At 42.7% G+C, this 20,949-nt stretch overlaps 1 protein-coding gene across 1 annotated transcript; it reads left to right on the top strand.

Annotated features, from left to right (window-relative positions):
* Positions 1-334: 334 nt before the first annotated feature.
* On the top strand, positions 335-19,372 carry LOC308325166 (major facilitator superfamily domain-containing protein 8-like; the record flags this gene model as incomplete). The annotated part of the gene is made up of 11 exons (XM_080777587.1): positions 335-410; positions 1,112-1,297; positions 3,204-3,266; positions 3,530-3,649; positions 4,410-4,489; positions 8,954-9,224; positions 11,426-11,499; positions 15,080-15,293; positions 17,056-17,178; positions 17,894-18,024; positions 19,075-19,372. 11 exons carry the CDS (start codon positions 335-337, stop codon positions 19,153-19,155), a joined length of 1,419 nt encoding a protein of 472 aa, XP_080633713.1. The 3' UTR covers positions 19,156-19,372.
* Positions 19,373-20,949: the final 1,577 nt, after the last annotated feature.

The following is a 20,949-nucleotide window of genomic DNA, read 5'->3' as shown; positions in this document are numbered from 1 at the left end:
TATTAAATTATCTATTGATTCTTGATTTTAATAATCGATTCAATGATGTCTTCTTTTGTACAGGTAGAAGAAACTCTACTTCTCTGGAGAACAACTGTACTTTATCTTTCACCATAACAGAAGACTGCTCAAGTCTCCATCTTTCCTCCCCCATAAAAATACTGTAGCAACAAATTCCTGTGATTATCCGGAACAGCACTTCTCTATAATTGGATGCACAGTGTTCTCTATTTTCTTGAGTTTCCTCCTCTGAACGAGGTCGTCTTGGAAGTGACTTGGAACATGTGGAGGCAGACGTTGATGCCTAATAGCCGGGAAGTCTTTGAACGTATTAATGGATAACCACAAAAAACGGACGTTCACCTTCCTCACCATTGGATTTATATTCCTGTTGAGTGGCATCGAGTACGGTACGTTCATTTTGATCTGCTTTTACGTAGTATTGTTATAGATGTGATGCTGGCGATGTGTGGAGTTTTAATCTGACATCGTGACTCGTTGACTCATTGCAGAGAACATGGGTTTTTTGTTGATCACATACACATTGTTGTGCATGCGCGTGTGCACTGTGCACACACACACACACACACACGTCACACATCAGTGGTGGCAAGTAATGAAGTACATTAGTACATTGAGTATTCTACTGTGCTTAAGTACAATTTGAGGTTGTATACAATTTGAGGTATGTTTTCTTTTTTTACCTGAGTCTTTCCAATTTTCTATACTTTGGTACTCAAATATTATACTTATTACGCCACTACAATTTTTTGAACACTTGCATGTGTAACTAGTAATTGAGTTACTTTGAAGATCTTTTTAAAGGATTGTGAAAAGTCATTATATATTGTGAAGTCTGTAGAATTGTAATTACTTACTGTAAATGCAAACGTACTGCTTGATGACATGGATAGACAGACCCTTATGAATATAAATAACTTAATGTCATTCACCTTTTTAATTCCCACAGCTCACGTTCCTCCACTTGCACCTGATTTTAATTAGGGAGACATTCTTGGGCTGCTACGTTTTTTTTAAAATCTAACTCAAGAGGATGGCCAGACGGTGCATTAGTAATACTTTCTTTCCCCCTCTGTCTGTCTGTTCTCAGCCGTCATTCTGCCTACAATATGGCGGTACCTCCAGATCTTGGAAGCCCCTCCCTACTTTCTGGGCCTGGGTCTGTCGGCCTTCAGTCTAAGTGGTCTGCTGATCGGCCCGCTGTTTGGCTTCTGGTCAGACCGCACCAGAAAAACAAAGACCATCATCCTTTTGTCCAACCTCTTTGAAATTGCCGGTGAGCACGCTGCTGATTTGAGTAAAAATGTATTCCAAAATGTTCACATTTCTTGGTCATGTCTCACATATACTGTAGACACAGGATCTGACACGAATTTTTACCTGTTGGTCCTGATGGTCAAGACTGACCTGTTGGTCAAGACTCTACCGGGGTAGAGTGGCAGGTAGAGAGGCCGGTTCCCAGTTTGATCCCGTGCTCCCCCAGAGTTTATAGTGTTAAAGTGTCTTTGAGCAATATATGAAGTCTGAACCCCTAATTGCTCCCGATGTGCAGGTTGGTGCCTTACATGGTTTCCTCCGCCACCGGTGTATGAGTTGTGTGAATGTAATGCAAAATCTATGTAAAGTCAAGTGCTTTGGATGAAAGTGCTATATAAATGCACCATTTACCAATTTATCCCCTGACCAAGCAGGCAGGCTCTTTTTGCTCAATGATAAAAGTTTTACACTTAAGCAGGAAACCAGTTTCAAATCCAGGGTAGAAGAGAAAAGTTATGCTGATTTAAAGTTAGGGTAAGTGATATTCTTTGGTTAGACACAACATTTACATAAAATGTTAAAGCACTAGGAGTCTCTTAAATATAATCACTTCCAATTTACTTGTTTGTTCTGTATCCTGACTGAGTTCTCCATCCTGATTGGATACAATTGGTATGCCGACCTGAAAATGCATGTTCTGTTTAATTTTCTGTTATTGAACAAACACTCTTCTAAAACAATGAGTAATATCAGAATATAGAGCTTTAAATTACAGTACATTGAGAATGTTAATGCTAGGATTTAATTTAGCAATAAGGTTCATATGTCTGTCTATATAATGCACATGGAGTGCACTGCTTTGCTTTGACAATCAGGACACTCTTGTGGACTCAGAACAACGAGCACTTTAAGTGCCAAGCGTTCAAGTGTGGATAATGCGATGGGCCGAATAAGCCAAAGCATAGGGTGCTTGCTGTGCACTTTATCCACACTTAAGCTATATAGCTTAAGTGTGGATAAAATGCAGACTGCTGGGGAGCAGCATTTGGCTACTCTAAATGGTAAGTGGTGCATTTATAATATAGCGCCTTTATCCAAGGTGCTTTACATAGATTGTGCATTACATTCACCCATTCACACACACATTTATACACCGATGATGGCGGAAACCATGCAAGGCACCAACTAGCACATCAGGAGCAATTAGGGGTTCAGTGTCTTGCTCAAGGACACTTCAACACTAACTCTATGGGAGCCCGGGTTCGAACTGGCAACCTTGTGGTTTCCAGCCACTCTACCCCTGAGCCACCTCTTTTCCACTATGGAGGGTACCTGAAACCTTAGAGAACGTGATGTTCTCGGGATGGTATCCTGAAATCAGGATATGACCACTACCACTAGTACCAGATCAAATAGGATTGATTCATTGATTGACTACTTTATCAATGTGTTTGTTAACAGTACAGGAGTCAAAGGTTATGCCAAAAGGATAACGCGAAACACTTACCTGTATAGCGGGCTTGTTTCCATTGTGGTCTATTGTAATAAATGTATTGGTCATACATACATACTGTACAAGACAATATATATTTGTAAAAACCTCAGTAGCATCGAAAGGTATTCTATTTACAGAGAAAGGAGGGGGGGGGGGGGGCGGGGGGAAGAGGATGCTACTACCAAGGTTAAACTAAGAATTGTATTTTAAGGTCAGCCATTCTTTACAAAGATAACAGTATTTTGTTACACACTAGTGGACACTGAATATTCTTAAATGAAAACAGCATTAAGGCATAAAAGTTATAATTTACATTGATTTCACCCAGTGTCAATTATCTAATGTAATCCTGGGCGCTACACTTCCTCTGCCAACCTGGGGGGAAATGCCATCTGATGCCATCTGATATGTCTTTTCTTTAAATCCTCAGGTAACTTCATGTATTTCTTGGGATATTCAAAATGGCTGCTGTTGAGCAGTCGACTTGTAGCAGGTGACCACGAACGCACGCACACACGCACTACTATACATCAACATTTTAGGACAGTGATTTTATAAATTATTTTTTTAATTTTTCATGGCATTTTTAACCCTTAGGCCTAGACTAAAAGCCAGCAATATATAGCAGGCCTACAAGCTCGCAACAAACACAAACACACACGCACACACGCACATTCATACATTTTGTAAATAAATTCATAATCAATGAAGGTGATTTTCTGTGGTTTTGATGGTTGTTCTTGTGATGCATGTCAGGTATTGGTGCAGGAGCCGGCTCCTCCATCTTTGGTTTCCTGACGCGGTGCACGCGCTCAGAAGAGCGTGCCGGCGTCTTCGCTGCTATAATGGCCTGTCGTCAGGCCGGCCTTCTCATTGGTCAGTATACAGTATCTAAAATAGATTAATGTTGTTCAATCTGTCCATTTTATTGAAGTGGTTTGACATGGATTGAAGTTCTCAGTTGGCACGACTGATTTCAGTCATTTGGATTTCATAGAAGCCAGCATGTCATTCTGTGGAAGCGAAGACAGCTCTCTACAGCATCTACATCTCTCCATGCATCTGTGTCGCATTCACGCATTGAGAGCTGTTGATAGGCTGTTTTGTGTTACTTTTTAGAGCATTTGAAGTGCTCAAACTGGCATAAAATCCTAATGGTCTGGGATATTTCATAAAAGTGTAAGCCTTCACCTGGTTCGCAGTATGTAGAACATCAGGAGCAATATTATTAAAACATCATACTTTACATATTGCCTTAATTGTTTAGGAAACAGCGTGGGGGCTCCTTTCACAATGTTTCACAAATCACACACTCTAGGACACAAATGTTCACTCGTGAGATTTTATTTTGCTTTAATCCATTTATGAAACATTGTAACCTCTTTATACTTTAGAAGTGGTTCTCAAACATTTAGTACCCCCAGTTTGGCATGCATTGATTATTAGGGCATTGACCCCTATAACTCCAGAGTTAAATGAACGCCCTACTTGATCATACTAGTACTTATTAATACATTTTATTAAATGAACCTCATGTATTGAAAGAGATTGTGCAGTTTTAAGTAACTTCTGCTTAGGTGCATCCATCCTTATGGGTTTTCATTGAATCTCTCCTTTCCTCTGTTGTGTTTGCCAGGCCCAGCATTCAACCTGTTTCTGAGACTGTGTGATTTCAACCTGGGGCCATTCGTTGTGAACAAGTACACAGCTCCTGGGGTAAAAGATCATCCTTAAACCATTCTGACCTGAGATCAGATTCTAAAAATGTCTTCTACATCCTGACAGTTTTCCATTCTGACCTGAGATCAGATTCTAAAAATGTCTTCTACATCCTGACAGTTTTCCATTCTGACCTGAGATCAGATTCTAAAAATGTCTTCTATGTCAGTCGCTCTTTGATTTTTTAAAAATAGCAGACCTACAAGCTCGCTATGAGCTTGTAGATCTGCTATTTTTCAATAGCTAAAGCATAACATGATGCTAACACCAAAACGGGTTCCCGCCCAAAATGGGTTAAACCTGTGGTTTCTCGCACGTCAGGCCCGGTCGTATGCTTATTGAATATTGACCCAATCCACTGAAATATCTGACGTGCAGCTTTGTTTCTGCGCTTGGGGCCCTGTATCCATTCCAGACATATCCATTTCCATATCCATTTCCACATATCCATTTTCCATCCTCTCTCTCTTCATAGCCTGTGGTTTCTGATGAGACATATTTTATATTTTTCTAAAGCACTGTCAGATAAAAGATCAACCACCTAGGCCACATTATAGGGACTGATAATCCTGTGTCTTTTAAAGTTTGATCTTGTTGAAAGTTTATCTCCAAGTAAGGAACAATTGCTCAAATATGATGTGTTGTGGAACTTGTAGATCGTCTCTTTGCAATTTTTGCATTTACAACTTTTCATATTGAAGGAACCAGCAAATTATACATTTTTACATTCATGTCTACTTACATTGTGCGAATGTGCATTATAAACAAACCTAGACTTCATTATTATGCACAGTATTGCATACATACTTACGTACATATACACACAAGTATCATACATGTATACATACCAATATGTATTAATTTATTATTAATTTGTCCTGTAGGCTATTATAGACCTGAAGTGTCACCCGAGCGTTTTTGAAACTTTTTGAAGATATTCGCCTATAATGACATGACCAGAATATGGACACAAGCTAGACAGTGCATAACAAATCCTTTTCACAGTCTACACACGTACTTTAGTGTACATCACAGCTTTTCCAAATGTGTATGACCCATATCTCTGAGCTACAAGTTACATTTTCAGAACCCTCAACAATATGTCAATAACAAATGTACTGATGTATGATTCGGCTTCTGCGGATTGTGAGCTCAAGGAGATTTCAGTCCTCCATCGATGGAGTGGAATGGGGGTTATTCTTTGACCCGCAACTTTTTGACTGTATGGCATGACAACCCACAAAGTTATGATCGGATTTTTTCAACTTTGTGAACGGTTTGAGCATGGGACAGGAAAGAACTGATTAACCACCTTACGTACTTAAGGCCTATTCATAGTCTGGACTTTCGGTGGTGAGGTGACCACCTCTCTGGTGGTGAGCTGACCACCGGAGCTGAAATAACGTTGAGCGGTGGTGAGTAAAAACAGAGAGAATTTGGAGCGGTGGCGGCTCGTGACGTCATGTTGTAGTTTGGTGGTCACCTAACCACCGAAAATCCAGATAGCAAATAATTATAGTCTAACTCATGTTGATAATGGCATGTTTTGTATTGCGATTGTGTTCCCCAATGATGATGATAATAATAATAATGCTTTTGTGGTCTTTATGCCTATTGTGCTACTCATTTCCTACAGCTGTGCTGTCCTTTTTGGAGATAACATATACACTTGCAGTTAAACTCAGAGTTAAAGCTGCCAACTGGAACTTATTTCAATTAATAAAATGAAACAAAAATATATATTATGTTCCCACTCGCTTGAAATGCGTATAATGTACTGGTACTGCATGTTTACTTTTCACAATTTATGATACATATTTCGTACTGTCCGCTCAACCTACCCTGTCAGAATGCCTGCATTGTTATTCTGTCACTTGAGAGCAGGGACGGATTAGCCTCTCAAGGGCCCCTGGGCCGATCATTTTTGAGGGCCCCCCTGCGCAACATTTATCAGGTTTTTATTAGCAATTTGCACAGCGCACAGATGAGAACACAAAATACAGTGCGCGCCGGTGCGCGATAAGGCATGCAGCATAGCATTAGCATGATAGCACATTAGCACAGATTCAGAAGGAATTGCTTGCAAAGTTTGTTTGTAATGTTCAAAGTTTAAACGTATCTTACTTTTAACCAAACGCGGGTGAAACAGCGTGCAGCCGTGCACGCACGCGCGCGCACACACATGGAGTGGACGGATTGATGTTTATCAAAAACAACCCTTGTTTAGCGTTTGCTTACAAAAGCGTGTGCCCAGCGTAAATGATAATGCGAATGACCGAACTGGCTGGATTACCGTATTAATATCAGTCAGTCAGTCAAAGCCAAGGAGAATGTTACAATACTAATTCACCATCGAGCAGCCTCTGCACTGTCTGAATGTCACACTAACATGATAGCAGGATAAAAACGGATAGCCTGTCTATCCATCCATGAGCAACATATTATCTATCTAGCTCTGGTCCATAGCTCTAATGTGTTGCACGTATTAGAGGTATGGAATGGAACAGAGCTACTATCGATCTATCTACAAAGTATTAGCATAAAACAAATTGATTATATATATTATATGAAAACAAACATAACAATGATATGATGAATATCACTATTTTGTGATAATTGCTGAAAAGATAGTGATATAATATTTTGACATATTATTTCCACCCCTACCTCATATCACTTCATTAAAGAAAAATCACACCCATGTTAAGTGAGGGGCGCTCTTGTCATCATACATCAGATATCATCTCATACTGGCCAATCAGAATGCCTGTTGCCTGTGATTGATTAGCTGATTTGCTCGTTTACATATGACATACATTTTCCCTTCAATGTCAATGGCGTTTAATTTATGTCATATTTAGCAGAATTTTGACGAAATTTCTCTGTTGATAATTTTATTCATTTCACTAAGGTCCAAGGCCAATAAGGGTAACAAAATACAAATACAAAATATGTAATTTTCTCAACAATTATGACAACATTTATTTAAAGTAATAAGTGATGATAGCCTATAAAGTTTTTGGTGCTGCACAAAAAAAATCACAATATTTAATTATTCATAATATATTTGAGCATTTTGAGGCAACAACATATTAATATTTGCAAATCTGCCTGAAACAAGTAATCAACATAATAATCCATTATATTTCTAGTCTTTATAGCTTCAGGATATACCTATAACTCCTGGTGGTCAGGGACGGGGTGGGAGTGACTCCCATTAACTTACAGCCTTCAAGGCCCCCGGCGGCCTGTGGCCCCTCTTCAATGGGACCTCCAAAGTGGGCCCCACTTTGGACCACAGCTTCACAGTATGGTGGAGCAGTGGTCTGCAAAGGGCCCACTTTGACGCCCAGCCTGTAGGGCCCCAGCCCCCAGGATCCTGCCGCAGGATCCTGGGGCCACAGGGGAGCCTGGGGAGCCACAGGGGAGCCTGAAACGCAGCGCAGGATTCCTGCGCTGCGTTTCAGGCTCCCCTGTGGCCCCTCCTCAATGGGACCTCTCAAAGTGGGCCCCTTGAGGACCACTGCTTCACAGTACGGTGGAGCAGTGGTCCTCAAAGGGCCCACTTTGACGCCCAGCCTGTAGGGCCCCAGGAGCCTGCGCTGCGTTTGAGGCTCAGACCGAGGGAGAATACAGAGCAGAGGAGGGGCCCACACACATTTGAAATTGGTCCTCAAAGGGCCCACTTTAAGGGGTCCCCAGTAGGGGACCTCCATTCTGGGGGGTGTTAGAGGCCGGGCTCCAGGGGCCCTTGTCAGTGCCTCAAACCCAGTACTGCGCGACGCGGTCCAGTTTCCCGCGAAGGGCCCCTGGGAGCCAAGGGCCCCTGGGCCGCGGCCCAACTGGCCCTATGGCTAATTTGTCCCTGCTTGAGAGTGACAGGTCTCATCAACAAAATGCTTAAAAAAACAATGTTGGTATTTGCTTTTCTGTCATTCCGGCCAATCACAATTGTCGTTCATTACTTCGCAACAGGATCTACACTGAACTAGGGAAATCTACTCGCTAATCTTGTTGTTTTTATTGATAATTGTTTTAATTAGGCTGTCTTGTTGTTTTGTTTTTTTAATTATTATAATTTTATTGTTTTCTATACTCCTTGTTCCTTGCTTGCTTTTCCGGTACCTGTTTTTATCCTGTTCTTATTTCAATATTATGATTCTATTGTGTTATGCTTCTTGTAATCGTCGGCATCATTGAAAATAAGGGTCCTGCCCTCTATACATTATACGTACAATACATGCAGTTAGTTCAGGCAGACAACTCAAATCATATTTGACACTTTACAGGGAATGAATGAAACGAGACAGAGCCTTGACGCTAAATACGCTTATAAATATTTATGCTCAATATGTTTATATTCATGCTCAATAAATAATTATATTTATTCAATCCACGACTTGTCTGACTGAAGTTCTGAACTACATATCTCTCTCCGCCCTTCCCTCATCCTCGTTGTAGATCTTCATGTGCCTAATGTGGACCCTGCTCCAGTTTGTCATCCTGGGTCTCTACTGGGACCTCCCCCCCATCGGCGCTGCGGAGGGCGGCGGCGGCGTCATGCTGACGCATCTGAAGGTGGAGGAGGAGGAGGTGCCGCTGGTGGGCTCTGACGAGGAGGCGGTGCACACCTACAGCGCCGTCAACTCGGACGACGTAGAGACCACGTCCACGTCGTCTGAAGCAGAGCCTCCGTCTGCCGCCAAGGTCTTCAAACACCTCGGCTCTAGTGGTGAGCAGAGAGACGGTCAGACACTCAGTCAGGTGGTACATCAGCTCTAGTGGTGAGCAGAGAGACGGTCAGACACTCAGTCAGGTGGTACATCAGCTCTAGTGGTGAGCAGAGAGACGGTCAGACACTCAGTCAGGTGGTACATCAGCTCTAGTGGTGAGCAGAGAGACGGTCAGACACTCACTCAGGTGGTACATCAGCTCTAGTGGTGAGCAGAGAGACGGTCAGACACTCAGTCAGGTGGTACATCAGCTCTAGTGGTGAGCAGAGAGACGGTCAGACACTCAGTCAGGTGGTACATCAGCTCTAGTGGTGAGCAGAGAGACGGTCAGACACTCAGTCAGGTGGTACATCAGCTCTAGTGGTGAGCAGAGAGACGGTCAGACACTGAGGTGGTTTAGAGTACCACATGGTTCCCAAACACTGGGTCGGGACCCAGTTGTGGGTCGCGGACAAATAGTTTTTGGTCCCTATACTTTTTTCTTTTAATAAGTAATTTCATGAAGAAATAAAATAAAAATAAATTCTATAAATTAGAAAACAAATGTTTAATAAGTAGTAAATAGTCGATCTACACGCTCACATCGCGACACGATGATGAAGCGACGCGTTGTGAGCTTGTAGATCTGCTATTTTCACTAATTTGGGTCCCCATGATTTAGACTAGAGCAGTGGTTCTCAAAGTGGGGTCCTTCAGGGTCTGTAACTCCGAGGCCCATTTTCCACCGAGGTCGAACCGGTTCAGTTATTTTTTCCTGCCTAATAATTGAACTAGTTCAGAGTGTTTCCACTGAAAATGAATTGGTTCAGAACCCTAAAAGTTGGTTCGGAACTGGAACCCAAAAAAATGGCCGCCAGTTCCGTGAAAGCACCAAGGTTCCAAGACTCTAGAACGGAACCTGTTCTGGAACCAAAGTTATTTTGGTGGAAAAGGGTCCTGAGAGTGGGCGTTGCATTGGGGTCACACAGATCGGAGTGATTAGCCTCATGCATATCAAACTGGGCGTCCTTGAAATTAAAAGGTTTGAGAACGCCTGGTACAGGAGTACAAGATGGAAGAGGTTTTACTAATGCTCATGAGCTGTGATGCACTGTAGTAGAATATTCACTGTTAGTCATTTAACCCACACACACATGCATACACGCACGCACACACAATCTCCAGCTTCGGCATGAATACAAAAATCTATGTAAATGTATTCTTAGGTAACTCCAGTGTTTGTTAGTGTGTGTCCGTTGTATGTCAGATGTGTGTTAGTGAGTGTCAGAGTGTGTCTGTTGTGTGTCAGGGTGTGTATACATATGTAGGCAAGCGTCCTATTGGATTAGTGTCGAGGGAAGTTTGTATCAGATACCAGTAGTGTGTGTGTTCCAATATTGATGAACAAGCACTGGATGGTGTGTGTGTGTGTGTGTGTGTGTGTGTGTGTGTGACTGTGCGTGCGTGCGTGTCAGACCTGTCCTATTGATTCCCACTCTCTTTGAAGGGGAAGAATGGATGACTGCCGTAGTCGACATTGGCGGACGTAATAGATACAGAATTCATAATGTAGCAAAACATTCTGCCCATTGATTCCGTCGGCTCTTTGAAGGAGAGCTGGCAACACTCCAGTAGCTTCGATTCAAAGTGGAGAAGAACCTTCCAGCATGCTGGAATGCACATAATAGAGCATTCTAGTGAGTGGTGGAGATAGCCATGAATTATTGATCATGCCTGACGTTTTGAGTGAGGATTAAAAGCCCCTGGTGGATCTGCAGCGACCAGGTCCGTTTCATGCCTTCTTTTTTCACTCCTACTAGCTGGAGTTTTGCTGTACTTGCTGCCTTACTGTATGAACTACAGCGTTTCAAAGTGAGGCACATGACCCCTATGAGGGCCGCTAGGGGGAAAGTGCAAAGGAGAGAAAAATGAATATATCATAGATGGGTAGATACTGTAGGTAAGTACAGTAGGTAGGTACTGTATCTAGGTAGGTAGATTAGGTAGGAAAGTTTGATTGATTGATTTATTAACAGATTGGAGAATTACAGTACATTTCAAGCACAACCCAATACCAAACTGTTAACTGTGGAAGCATGGAAGCCTTCTCAATCTCAGCCACTCACTGCCAGTGCTTCTCCACCTGTTCTGGATCACTGGGCCCACTTGAGAATCACTGTACTAAACTCTCTCTCTCTCAATCTCTCCTCTGGTGTGTTAGAGTTGCTTCGAGAAGAGGTGGTGGTTCTGCTCACGGCCCAGTTCATTACTCTCTTCAACCAGACGGCTCTGGAGGTGAGTGCAGAGTGCAGAGTGTGAGTGGGGGGGTCCAAAAACAGTGGTAGAAATACTACTGTTACAAGTCGTTGCTGTTGCCGGGCAGAAACTTCTTATCTCCTATTCTAAATCTTGGTAAATTAATGTCTTTGATCAGACTACAGTGTCACTCAAAAGTACCACATCCACTACAGATCTGCTACTTTCTTTTTATTTGAATGAATGAAGTTTTGGACAAAGGTTTTCAAAATTGAAATCATTCAGAGCTTAATTGAATATGTATGTATATTTTGTAACAATAATATAAATATGCAAATTAAAAGAATCATTAATGGAGTAAATGTACAGAATTTGCCTCTGAGATGTACTGGAGGAGAACGATTGAAACAATTGGAAACATTTGAAATACTCAAGTAGGTATACAGTAAGTACCTCAAAATTGTACTTAAGTAGAGTCTACTTACCCCCAAGGCCACTTTAAAGTTGCCACTTTAAAAGAACAACACTGATTAAACAGCTGGCAGAGACTCAGAGGAATACAGTCGAGTCGATATTGTGTTCCTGTTATTGCACGTTACTAATTACTATAATGGGAACATGATATCCACTCACTGCCTGCATCACATCTACGGTAAATAATGACAACCCTTTCTCCCCTTTAGGCCAATGATTAAGTGTGAGTCTTAGCTTGGGCCAGGGCCAGTGTGGGCCAGGCAAGTTGTTTTCTTTCTGCAGATTCTGCTGTTTACATGGATTAAAGTTTTCTGTTGCCACGGCAGACTTCAATCATTTGGATTCCATAGAAGTCAGCATGTCTTCTATTCAAGCATTAATGGACCGACAATAGCCTATCTACAAGCTCACAACACATCGACACGTTGTGAGCTTGTAGATTGGCTATTTTTGGTTATTCATTATTTTATGTTTAATGAGTATTTTAATTGGTCAAACGAGTTCAGAAGCATCTTCCAATACCTGGGATATTTAAAACAAAGGTTAAAGCCTCTATTTCTTATTCCATGTTTGGCTTTATGTAGAAGAGCAAGATTGACAACAATATGACATCATTTTACACATTGTGCTAATAGTTTAGTAAAACACAGCGCTAGTGTGTGGGGGCTCCTTTCATGCCGTTTCACACATCACAGATTAGGACTTTTCAGTCGTGTTTATTGTGTCGATGGACCATGCCATCTCAATCATTGGCAGGTAGCAGGAATTTACACTGGTCCTGAGGAAAGCTAAGAGAGCGCATATACTGTCACGATTACTGACCTCGACTATGCAGATGATGACATCGCCCTAGCCTCGGACACAGCAGAGAAATAATGGGAACCGCTAGTAGCAGTAGAAAAGGATTGCAGGACAAGGCACTCGGGTGGAGCAGTTGTAAAGTCCCTGGCTTAACCACTGCAGAGTTTGTGGGTTCAAATCCAACATGGTGCATTCAGCTTTGTCGGGCGTCTATGCAAACTCAATTGGCCCGTGTTCAGGGGAGGTAAGCCAGGCGGGGAGGCTGACATTGGTCATTGCACATACTCTGTAGTCTTGGCAGGCTCCTGTCAGCCGGGAGTGTTGTGCGGGGGGAGTATTCCTCCTGGTGGGGGCTCCTCACTGGCAGGTGAATCAGTTGGATCTGTTGTGGGGAGGAATTAATTGGCACAACAACAAGAGGGGGTAAAATATTTGGCTACGCTAAATTTAAGGGGAAAAAAAGAAGGAATAAAAAGAAAAGGAGTGCAGGAAGATTCTCAAGCTTTAATGACATGAAAACCAAAATAATGGCATTTAACATGGAGGACAGAAACACCTTGAGATAGTCAACGACTTCAAATATCTGAGTGCCTGGACTGCCTCAATGGAACAGGTTCTGAAAGTCTCTGCGGCACGTGCTTGGAATACCTTTGTATTGAATGAGGAGAGTGTGGAAATCTGGCATATTGGGAGATGACCGCAAGAGGCGGCTGCATGTGGCTGCAGTAGAATCAGTACTGCTGAACGAGGATGAGACATGGACACTCACAGTAGAGCAGGAAAGGGTCCTAGATGGTGTCTGTCTACACAAGAGGCAGCTTGATGTACAAGTAGGCTACACTACGCCAGTATGTCTCAGGGACTAACGCTCAGTCCAACCCTTGATGCTGAGTGGCAAGCACTTTTATAGTCCTTTGGTATGACTCTGCCGGGGGATTGAACCCTGACCTTTCAACTCTCAGAGCAGACACACTAACCACAAGGCCTCTGAGCTGGTCGATATTCAATCAATAAAGGTTTATCAGTTTATCTTAGCTTGTGAGGATATTTTAATGTTGAAATAGTATATAAATTTCAGTCATAGATTAAAAGATACTTTTACTGCAGAGGTGGGGAAACGTGTGTTTATGATTATCAGACAAAGACATTCATTTATTTATTCAATGGAATAATGCACTTTCCTCTGCAGATAGTCAGACTTTATTATTAACATCATGATTCATTATTCTGTGCATTATCCTCATTAGCAGTCTATAATAACTACGGTAATAAGACTTGGCTGGTGACGGTGGTTCATTAGAACTGTCAAGCCTTGGAATAGACAGCGTTGTAGATCACATACCCCAAAAGATTTCCCACCCCTGTTTTTACCACCCCTATGTCCCTCCCTCCCCATCTCGCTCCTTAATTTGGGGATTTAGTATTGTGTGAGAGGTGTGGCCCCGTAAAATGTGTTATCTTGTGCCAGAGCCTAAGTCCCTAAAACACCTCCATTACCCCTTACATTATGTGGGCGTTACAATGATTAAACCAATCACCGTGCCACCTGCCATTGCCTTTAAGAGATCCATTCTCCATTTAACATTATGCCCAGTGATTTACACTGGAAGAGCGACACACGTTGCTGCCTTGAAATATAGCATATTTATATTTGATACAGAGGCCGGGTTGTTTTGTGTCCAGTAGCTCCAACACAGCCTCGTGCAAATCTAATAACTTCTTTGACTAGACAATTAAACACAATAAGCACAAGGAATTGACACTGCTGATTATAGTACAATTCCAATCACAGAGATTTGTGGAGAATTAAGACAGAATGAGACCTCTGAGCTGTTGTGTAACATTACATGACTCAAGCCGAGGCAGCTCCAACTCAGGTCTCACCGTCTCAGAGGAGCGCATTAAGGAGCGCATTCTTTTATCAAACTGAATTCGCATTATGGGTGGTTTGAAGAGGCACTTTCCATTGTCCTAAACCTGTGTGCATAAGATAGAAAATATAGGGCATCAACACGCCTACAGACACACCTCCACCCGCAAATATAGGAGTTGGCAAAATTAATAGTGGGTTGTGTGGCCGCAAGATAACGTTTACGCATAGTGGAAGCTCCTAAATGCGTAATTCTCTGAAAATGTTTATTACTTGAGGATAAAGCATGGCATAAGATGGAGCCCCAAAAGTTTAAATTTGAAGATAAGAGGTTTCTGCCTGACAGCAACAATATGGAAAGGTATACGGCATAATTATATAGTATACATTTCCTACGAGTTTAGTTAAAAGAGGCCTGTAAATAATATTCCTTGCTCTGTCTCTCTTCACCCCCCCCCCCCCTCTCTCTCTCAGACCATGGTGACTCCGATGACTCAGCGTTACTTCAGCTGGGGGGAGCTGGGGAATAGTGTGATGTACGGCCTGTGTGGCGTGGAGGTGATCCTGGGCTTCTTCTTCGTGCGCTGGCTGAGCAGCCGCGTGGCGGACCGCGCCGTGCTCGCCGCCGGCCTGCTCATCTGCTGCGTGGCATGTGTCTGGTGCCTCATCTTCCTCACGGACCCCCGAGGTGACTGACTGCACGTTCATTGACCACTTGTTCATTATCTCCCAACTACTTGTTGGTTACAAACAAATGATACATGAATTGGTCCTCACTAATGGTCATTATGAAATGCCACCATTTCTGTCTCACTCTGTATCTCATTGGTGAGCTGGGGACAGCTCAGGAACATGCTTACCAATGACATCATTGCATGATGTCATTGACATGTCAAGACATGACATCATTGCATGATGTCATGTCTTAGAAGTTAGTTTAGCATGTTGAAATAGAAGCCATTGTTCTAACATAAAACTAAAAATCTTTCTTCTTTTTCTGCACTGTCCACAGCCCTCCTCTGAGACACAGAGTGAGTAGACAGAAGTGTTGCCATGTTAATAAGCATTAGTGACAGCCAATTATATGAAGATACTCAAGATAGGTTGAAAATGGGTCAAGACTCAAGAAATGAAACAAATCTGTTTCTGAGAAATATTTGGGAGCAGAAAATGGTGTGCGAATGTATTGATTTGTGACATACTTGTGCGTGTTCTTTTTGGCTGTTCGTTCAGCCTCCTCTACCACTTGAGGTTGAAAATGGGTGACTGCAGATTGTGTGCGTGCGTGCTTGCGTACATGCCTGCGTGCGTGCGTGCTTGCCTGCGCGAGTGAGTGAGCGTGCTTGTGTGGTACTACTGGGGAGTCATATAAGGTTACACTCTTGTTGAATTGAGTGTCTCTTGCAAATTATGTCATTGAACAGCAGGAGGCAATAAAGCTGCCAAACATGATCTCATGTTTATGTTGGCGTGTGTGTTATATTACCCATCACGATTATGAGTGACAGGCACTGGACAGGAGGCGTTCGTTGAGTGGTCCGTTTCTGGGGAGAAACTCGATACAATGTGAAAGAATTACTGGAAGTAATCTAATTACAGTGAAATGGTAACTGATTACAGGTGCCTTTGAAACATGTACTGTTATAATATGCTTGCTTCACTACTCGGAACATTGTTAAAATTGCATTTTTGTGGTGGGAATGTTGGAAATTGGAATGCTTGCTGCTTATAGTTTAACCAAATGGACCTGGGTCCATTTTACTGTGCAGGCAAACATTTACACAAACAGTGTGGTTGTAGATCACAATGATAATCCATCTGTCAAGTGGAATCCTCCAAGTGGAATGTCCAAAACGGTTACTTTTCAGGATTCAAATAAAAATATGGCAAAAGTAGCAGATCTACATGCTCAAGCTTGAGCTAGTGGATCTGCTGCTCCTTTTGTTGTTTGTGTGACGCTGTAGTATGATCAAGTAGGGCGTTAATTTACATGAGATCGGAGGTTTCTGCTCGACAGCAATGTAAATACCAGGAATCTCTGTGTGTCCATCATTCTGTATGTTCTTCGTGCAACAACAAATCATATAAAAATCTAAATCCTGACCTAAGTTTTCTAAAAATCTAACTTATGTTGCTATGAACTGTAGCCTGCATAGCAACAACTATACCCCAAAAGGGGTTCCCATCTGAAAGGTAAAAATAACCCAAAAGGGCTTCCCGAAGTTCTCGTCCTATATGTATGGGTTAATAAAGATGTCAAATCAAATAGACAAAGAGATGGATCAGATGGAGTCATTGCTGTTTTAACTGACGGTTAAAGTGGGCACTGGGTAGATGGTGTGAATGTATCATGCATGTTGTGCTTGGGTGATGGCTGATGGGTGACCAAACATGGATTGGAAAATGGATAGCAGATGCATTTTTATATCCGTCTCCTGGTCCTCCTTCAGGTGGCTACACGTGGGAGCTGACGGCCTTCATCGTGGGTGTGTTTCTGCAGCTGCTGGGCCTCCCGTTCGTGGCGGTGTCGCAGGTGTCCCTCTTCTCCAAAGTCACGGCAGAGAAAACGCAAGGTGGGGTACACTTAACTTTTCAGCTTGAGACCCAAAAAGATACGTTTGGTGTTCCAATATGAAAATGCATTCATAAGACACTTGTGAAAACACATTATTTTGACACATATTTTGACTATGCGGCTTGAGAGTGAGAATCCTGAAAGGTAACAGTTTTGAACATATAAGGGTCCATTCGACGGTCGTGTTTGTGTGTGTGCGCGTGCGTGCGTGCGACGTTAAACTGCTCCGTTGTAACTACCACCGTTATTGTAGTGGGTGCAGATTTAAGATGCATTTGCAACCTCTGTGGACTATGTGTGCTTCAACACGATCGCAAGCTTGCATACAAAAGGTGCTGCTCACCGGCGATGGAGTATACTGACTCTGCCTGGCGGCCCCTCCCGTGAGTATACCTACAGGCTGGGAAGAGAGGCGTCGGACCTGGCCTTCTACAGATGTGTCTGTCCGCTGTCAGAACAACAGTGGGTGGATTTTGGGCCCATGGGATCAGCTACGATATACGGAGAGCTATTTGACAGTGGGCGGCAATGCTGGAGTGGACTGGGAACTTTGTTTCCTTTGGTGGAAATGCCCGCGGACTGGTTGTTGGAGGGGGTTTCGAACTTAGGATGCCTACGCTACTCATTGCTTGTTGTATCGTGACGTATGTCAATTTCCTTTGTGTGGACATAAATACATTGTTGTGTGTGTGTGTGTGTGTGTGTGTGTCCAGGCTTCAGTCAAGGTGTGCGTCGGTCAGTGGGAGGCTTGGCCACCATCCTGGGTCCTCTATGGGCTGGAGGTCTGACCAACAACATGTACATTATGCTGGGCATGATGTTGGCCCTGCTCACCATGATCACAGTAAGTTTAGAAGAAACAAACACAGCTTTCTAATAGCCAACATGTTAACATAATGCGTTTAAAAGGACGGTTAAGTATTATTTTTATTACTTGCGCAAGCAGAGCGCGCAAATCCTGCAATCGGCTGCGTATGTCGGTGTTGTCCACCGTATGTTGGTGTTGTCCACTGGCCAATAAGGAACCACCATTCTTGATGACATAACTAAGGTACGTTTGGTGATCGGCTGGGTATGTGTGTATGTATGTCGGGGGTAAGAATGGTGGTCCATTATTGGCTGTTCATGGTGACGTAACTAAGGTTAATTTCAAGGTTGGATTTAGGACAGCAGTTGTAATAGACATTAGTTAGTAGCAGTTCTTGCACACTCTGCCTGCGCACAAGTAGGCCATGTATGCAAGGCGCAAGTTGGCACCTCGGCAGAGTGCATTTCTAGTTATGATTGCTTTTGTTGTTTTCAAGGAACGGGCCTTTATGCCACCAGCAATACATATCTACATCCATTACATTGTGAATAGTGAACTGGAAACACATGTCGTCTCTGTCGCGTGGAAACCTCACGTGTCCAAAACTGTTACTTTTCAGGATTCAAATTCAAAAACGGCAAAAGTAGCAGATGTACAAGCTCAAAGCGTGTCATCTCAATATTCTGCTACTTTTGATGCTTTTAGTTTTGTGTGACGCTGTAGTATGATGAGGCATTCATTTAACGAACAAAAACACAAAAAGTTAGAATATATATACGGAGAGAAGTGCTTTCTGCCCAACAGTGACGATATGAAGGTGTCATGTGTGTTTCCGGTTCAAACCATGGCGCCTAGCCAATCAAACAAAGCTTTATATCCACCCACACATCTTGGGTGTGGGTGGATCTTAAAGATCTCCTGCGTTTCTGAACTTGTCTGAAGTTCTCCGCACTGAAAGGAAAGACCTGACAGTCAAACATACGATGACGTGAGCAGACCGACCCGGAGCATATAGGGGTCCAGAGCCCGCAGGGTGGCATGATGTGCAAATGACTCCCACACACGTGATGCTATTTTGGTTCGCAGGTGATGACAGCGCTGTCGTACAATCGTCTGATCGAACCCAGACCGGTGCAGAGCGCCCAGAACTCAGACAGCGGAGGGTAGAGCCACCGGCTGGCTGGCTGTGGTCCCACACACCTGATGGCACTCGCTATGTCCCTTCAAGAGACAAGCTGTTTTTGTTCAAAACTTTTTTTTGTTTTTGTTTTGTTGCAATGGTTAAAGTTGTATATTCCAATAGTATTCATGGCCGTAGAACAGTGGTGGTAACACTCTAAAGAGTGTACAAATGGAACCAATGGACCTGTAACGGTCCATTTGGCACCACCTCAAAGAATCTTGAGGGTCCCTGGCCCCCACTTTGAGAACCACTGCCATAGAGTGTTTGTTCAGTGACAGTGGTCTCCCCATCTGTCCAGCTCTTTAAGTAACCTTGAAGCCTATCTCCTGTTTCTGTAGTGTGATGTAGCTTGATGTCCCCCAGCCATGATGAACAAGTACACCCAGACAGTGGACATGACCACCAGGGAGGGATTTTATGCCCAATCCAACCCTTGATGCTGAGTGCCAAACAGGGATGCACTCAGTCCCTTTTGTATAGTCTTTGGTATGACCCGGCCCGGTGGATTGAACCCTGACCTCCCAAATTCAGGGCAGACACTCTAGTCTAACCACAATGCCACTGAGCTCTTTAGTAAACAGAAAATACCTTTCAGGTCGGCATACAAATTTCATCCAATCAGGAGAGAGAACCCCACAGAGAAAATGTGTCTGCTTCAAGTTCAAATATATAGTGTTCCAGTTCCAATTTCTGGGCAGACCCCTGTTACTGAACAGACAAGGAATATAAAGCTATTATAACAACACTTTACAACACTTACAGGTCCATTTGGTTACATTTGTATGGATATATAATTAACACAGGATTTTACTGTGTTAAAATACACATACTTGTCATACAACACACTTCAGTGCTTGCCGTGGAATCAGTATTTAACAGACACAAAGATCCCTTCCTATGTTTTAAACCTTTGTGCATGAGTTCTGTTGCAATGGGTGTGCCTTTCTGTATTTTTAAGGCTATGCTGTTTGAACATGTCAAACAGTTCATTACAATTGTACACAAGGGGGCACCATTGCTCTCAGATGGACAACACAGCAGTGTAAAGTGAATCTGCAGCAGTTTTCGATTGTAGCCTACTATTTATAATCCCAAGTGCTCAGATAACCATATAGTTGTTTTGTTTTTTTTGTTGTGTTTTTCTAAGCAATTTTCTTATTTTGTTGGTTTAAGCATCTAAACAGTGCATTGTCAGTGGATAAATTAAGCCATTAGAGAAGGAAACATAACCAGTATATATTAATATTGTACTTTTTTCTTTTTTGCACAATGATGGTTGATTTTTTGCTGTTAGAATGAAAAGGATAGATAAAAAAAGATTCTTTATGTAGCGATAAAAAGGAGTGTTTAACCAAATCTGCACTTGTTGGTAAAAAGAAAATAAACATTTGGAGAAAAACATATTGCATGAAGTTAAGTATTTGCGTACAGTATATATCATTTGAAAATGTTAAGGATGGACAGCCACACACTTGTAGGCAGTGGTTATCAAACTGCATGGGGTCTGGTGACTCCCAGGGGCCAAAATAATCGTATACGGGGTCCCTGGCACAAAGCGTTTTCAGATGGGGGTCCACGGCCAATAACATATCAATTTGTGGGTCCTTATTCTGAAAATGTTTGAAAACCACTCTTGTAGTGTAGAGTAGACCATTCTATGTAACATGACTGGATGTTGTAGCGTGGATTGTCCTCTAGGAGGTGCTGTGTGCTGTGCATTCCAGCAGAATGCCCACAGCAAAGGCTGCAGTGCAACATCAAGAGGTTTTGTAGCTTGC

This window comes from Protomyctophum bolini, assembly GCF_963924005.1.
Source record: "Protomyctophum bolini genome assembly, chromosome: 12".
Lineage (NCBI taxonomy): Eukaryota > Metazoa > Chordata > Actinopteri > Myctophiformes > Myctophidae > Protomyctophum > Protomyctophum bolini.
Note: the sequence above shows the minus strand (reverse complement) of the source record. Positions and strands in the feature narration are given on the sequence as shown.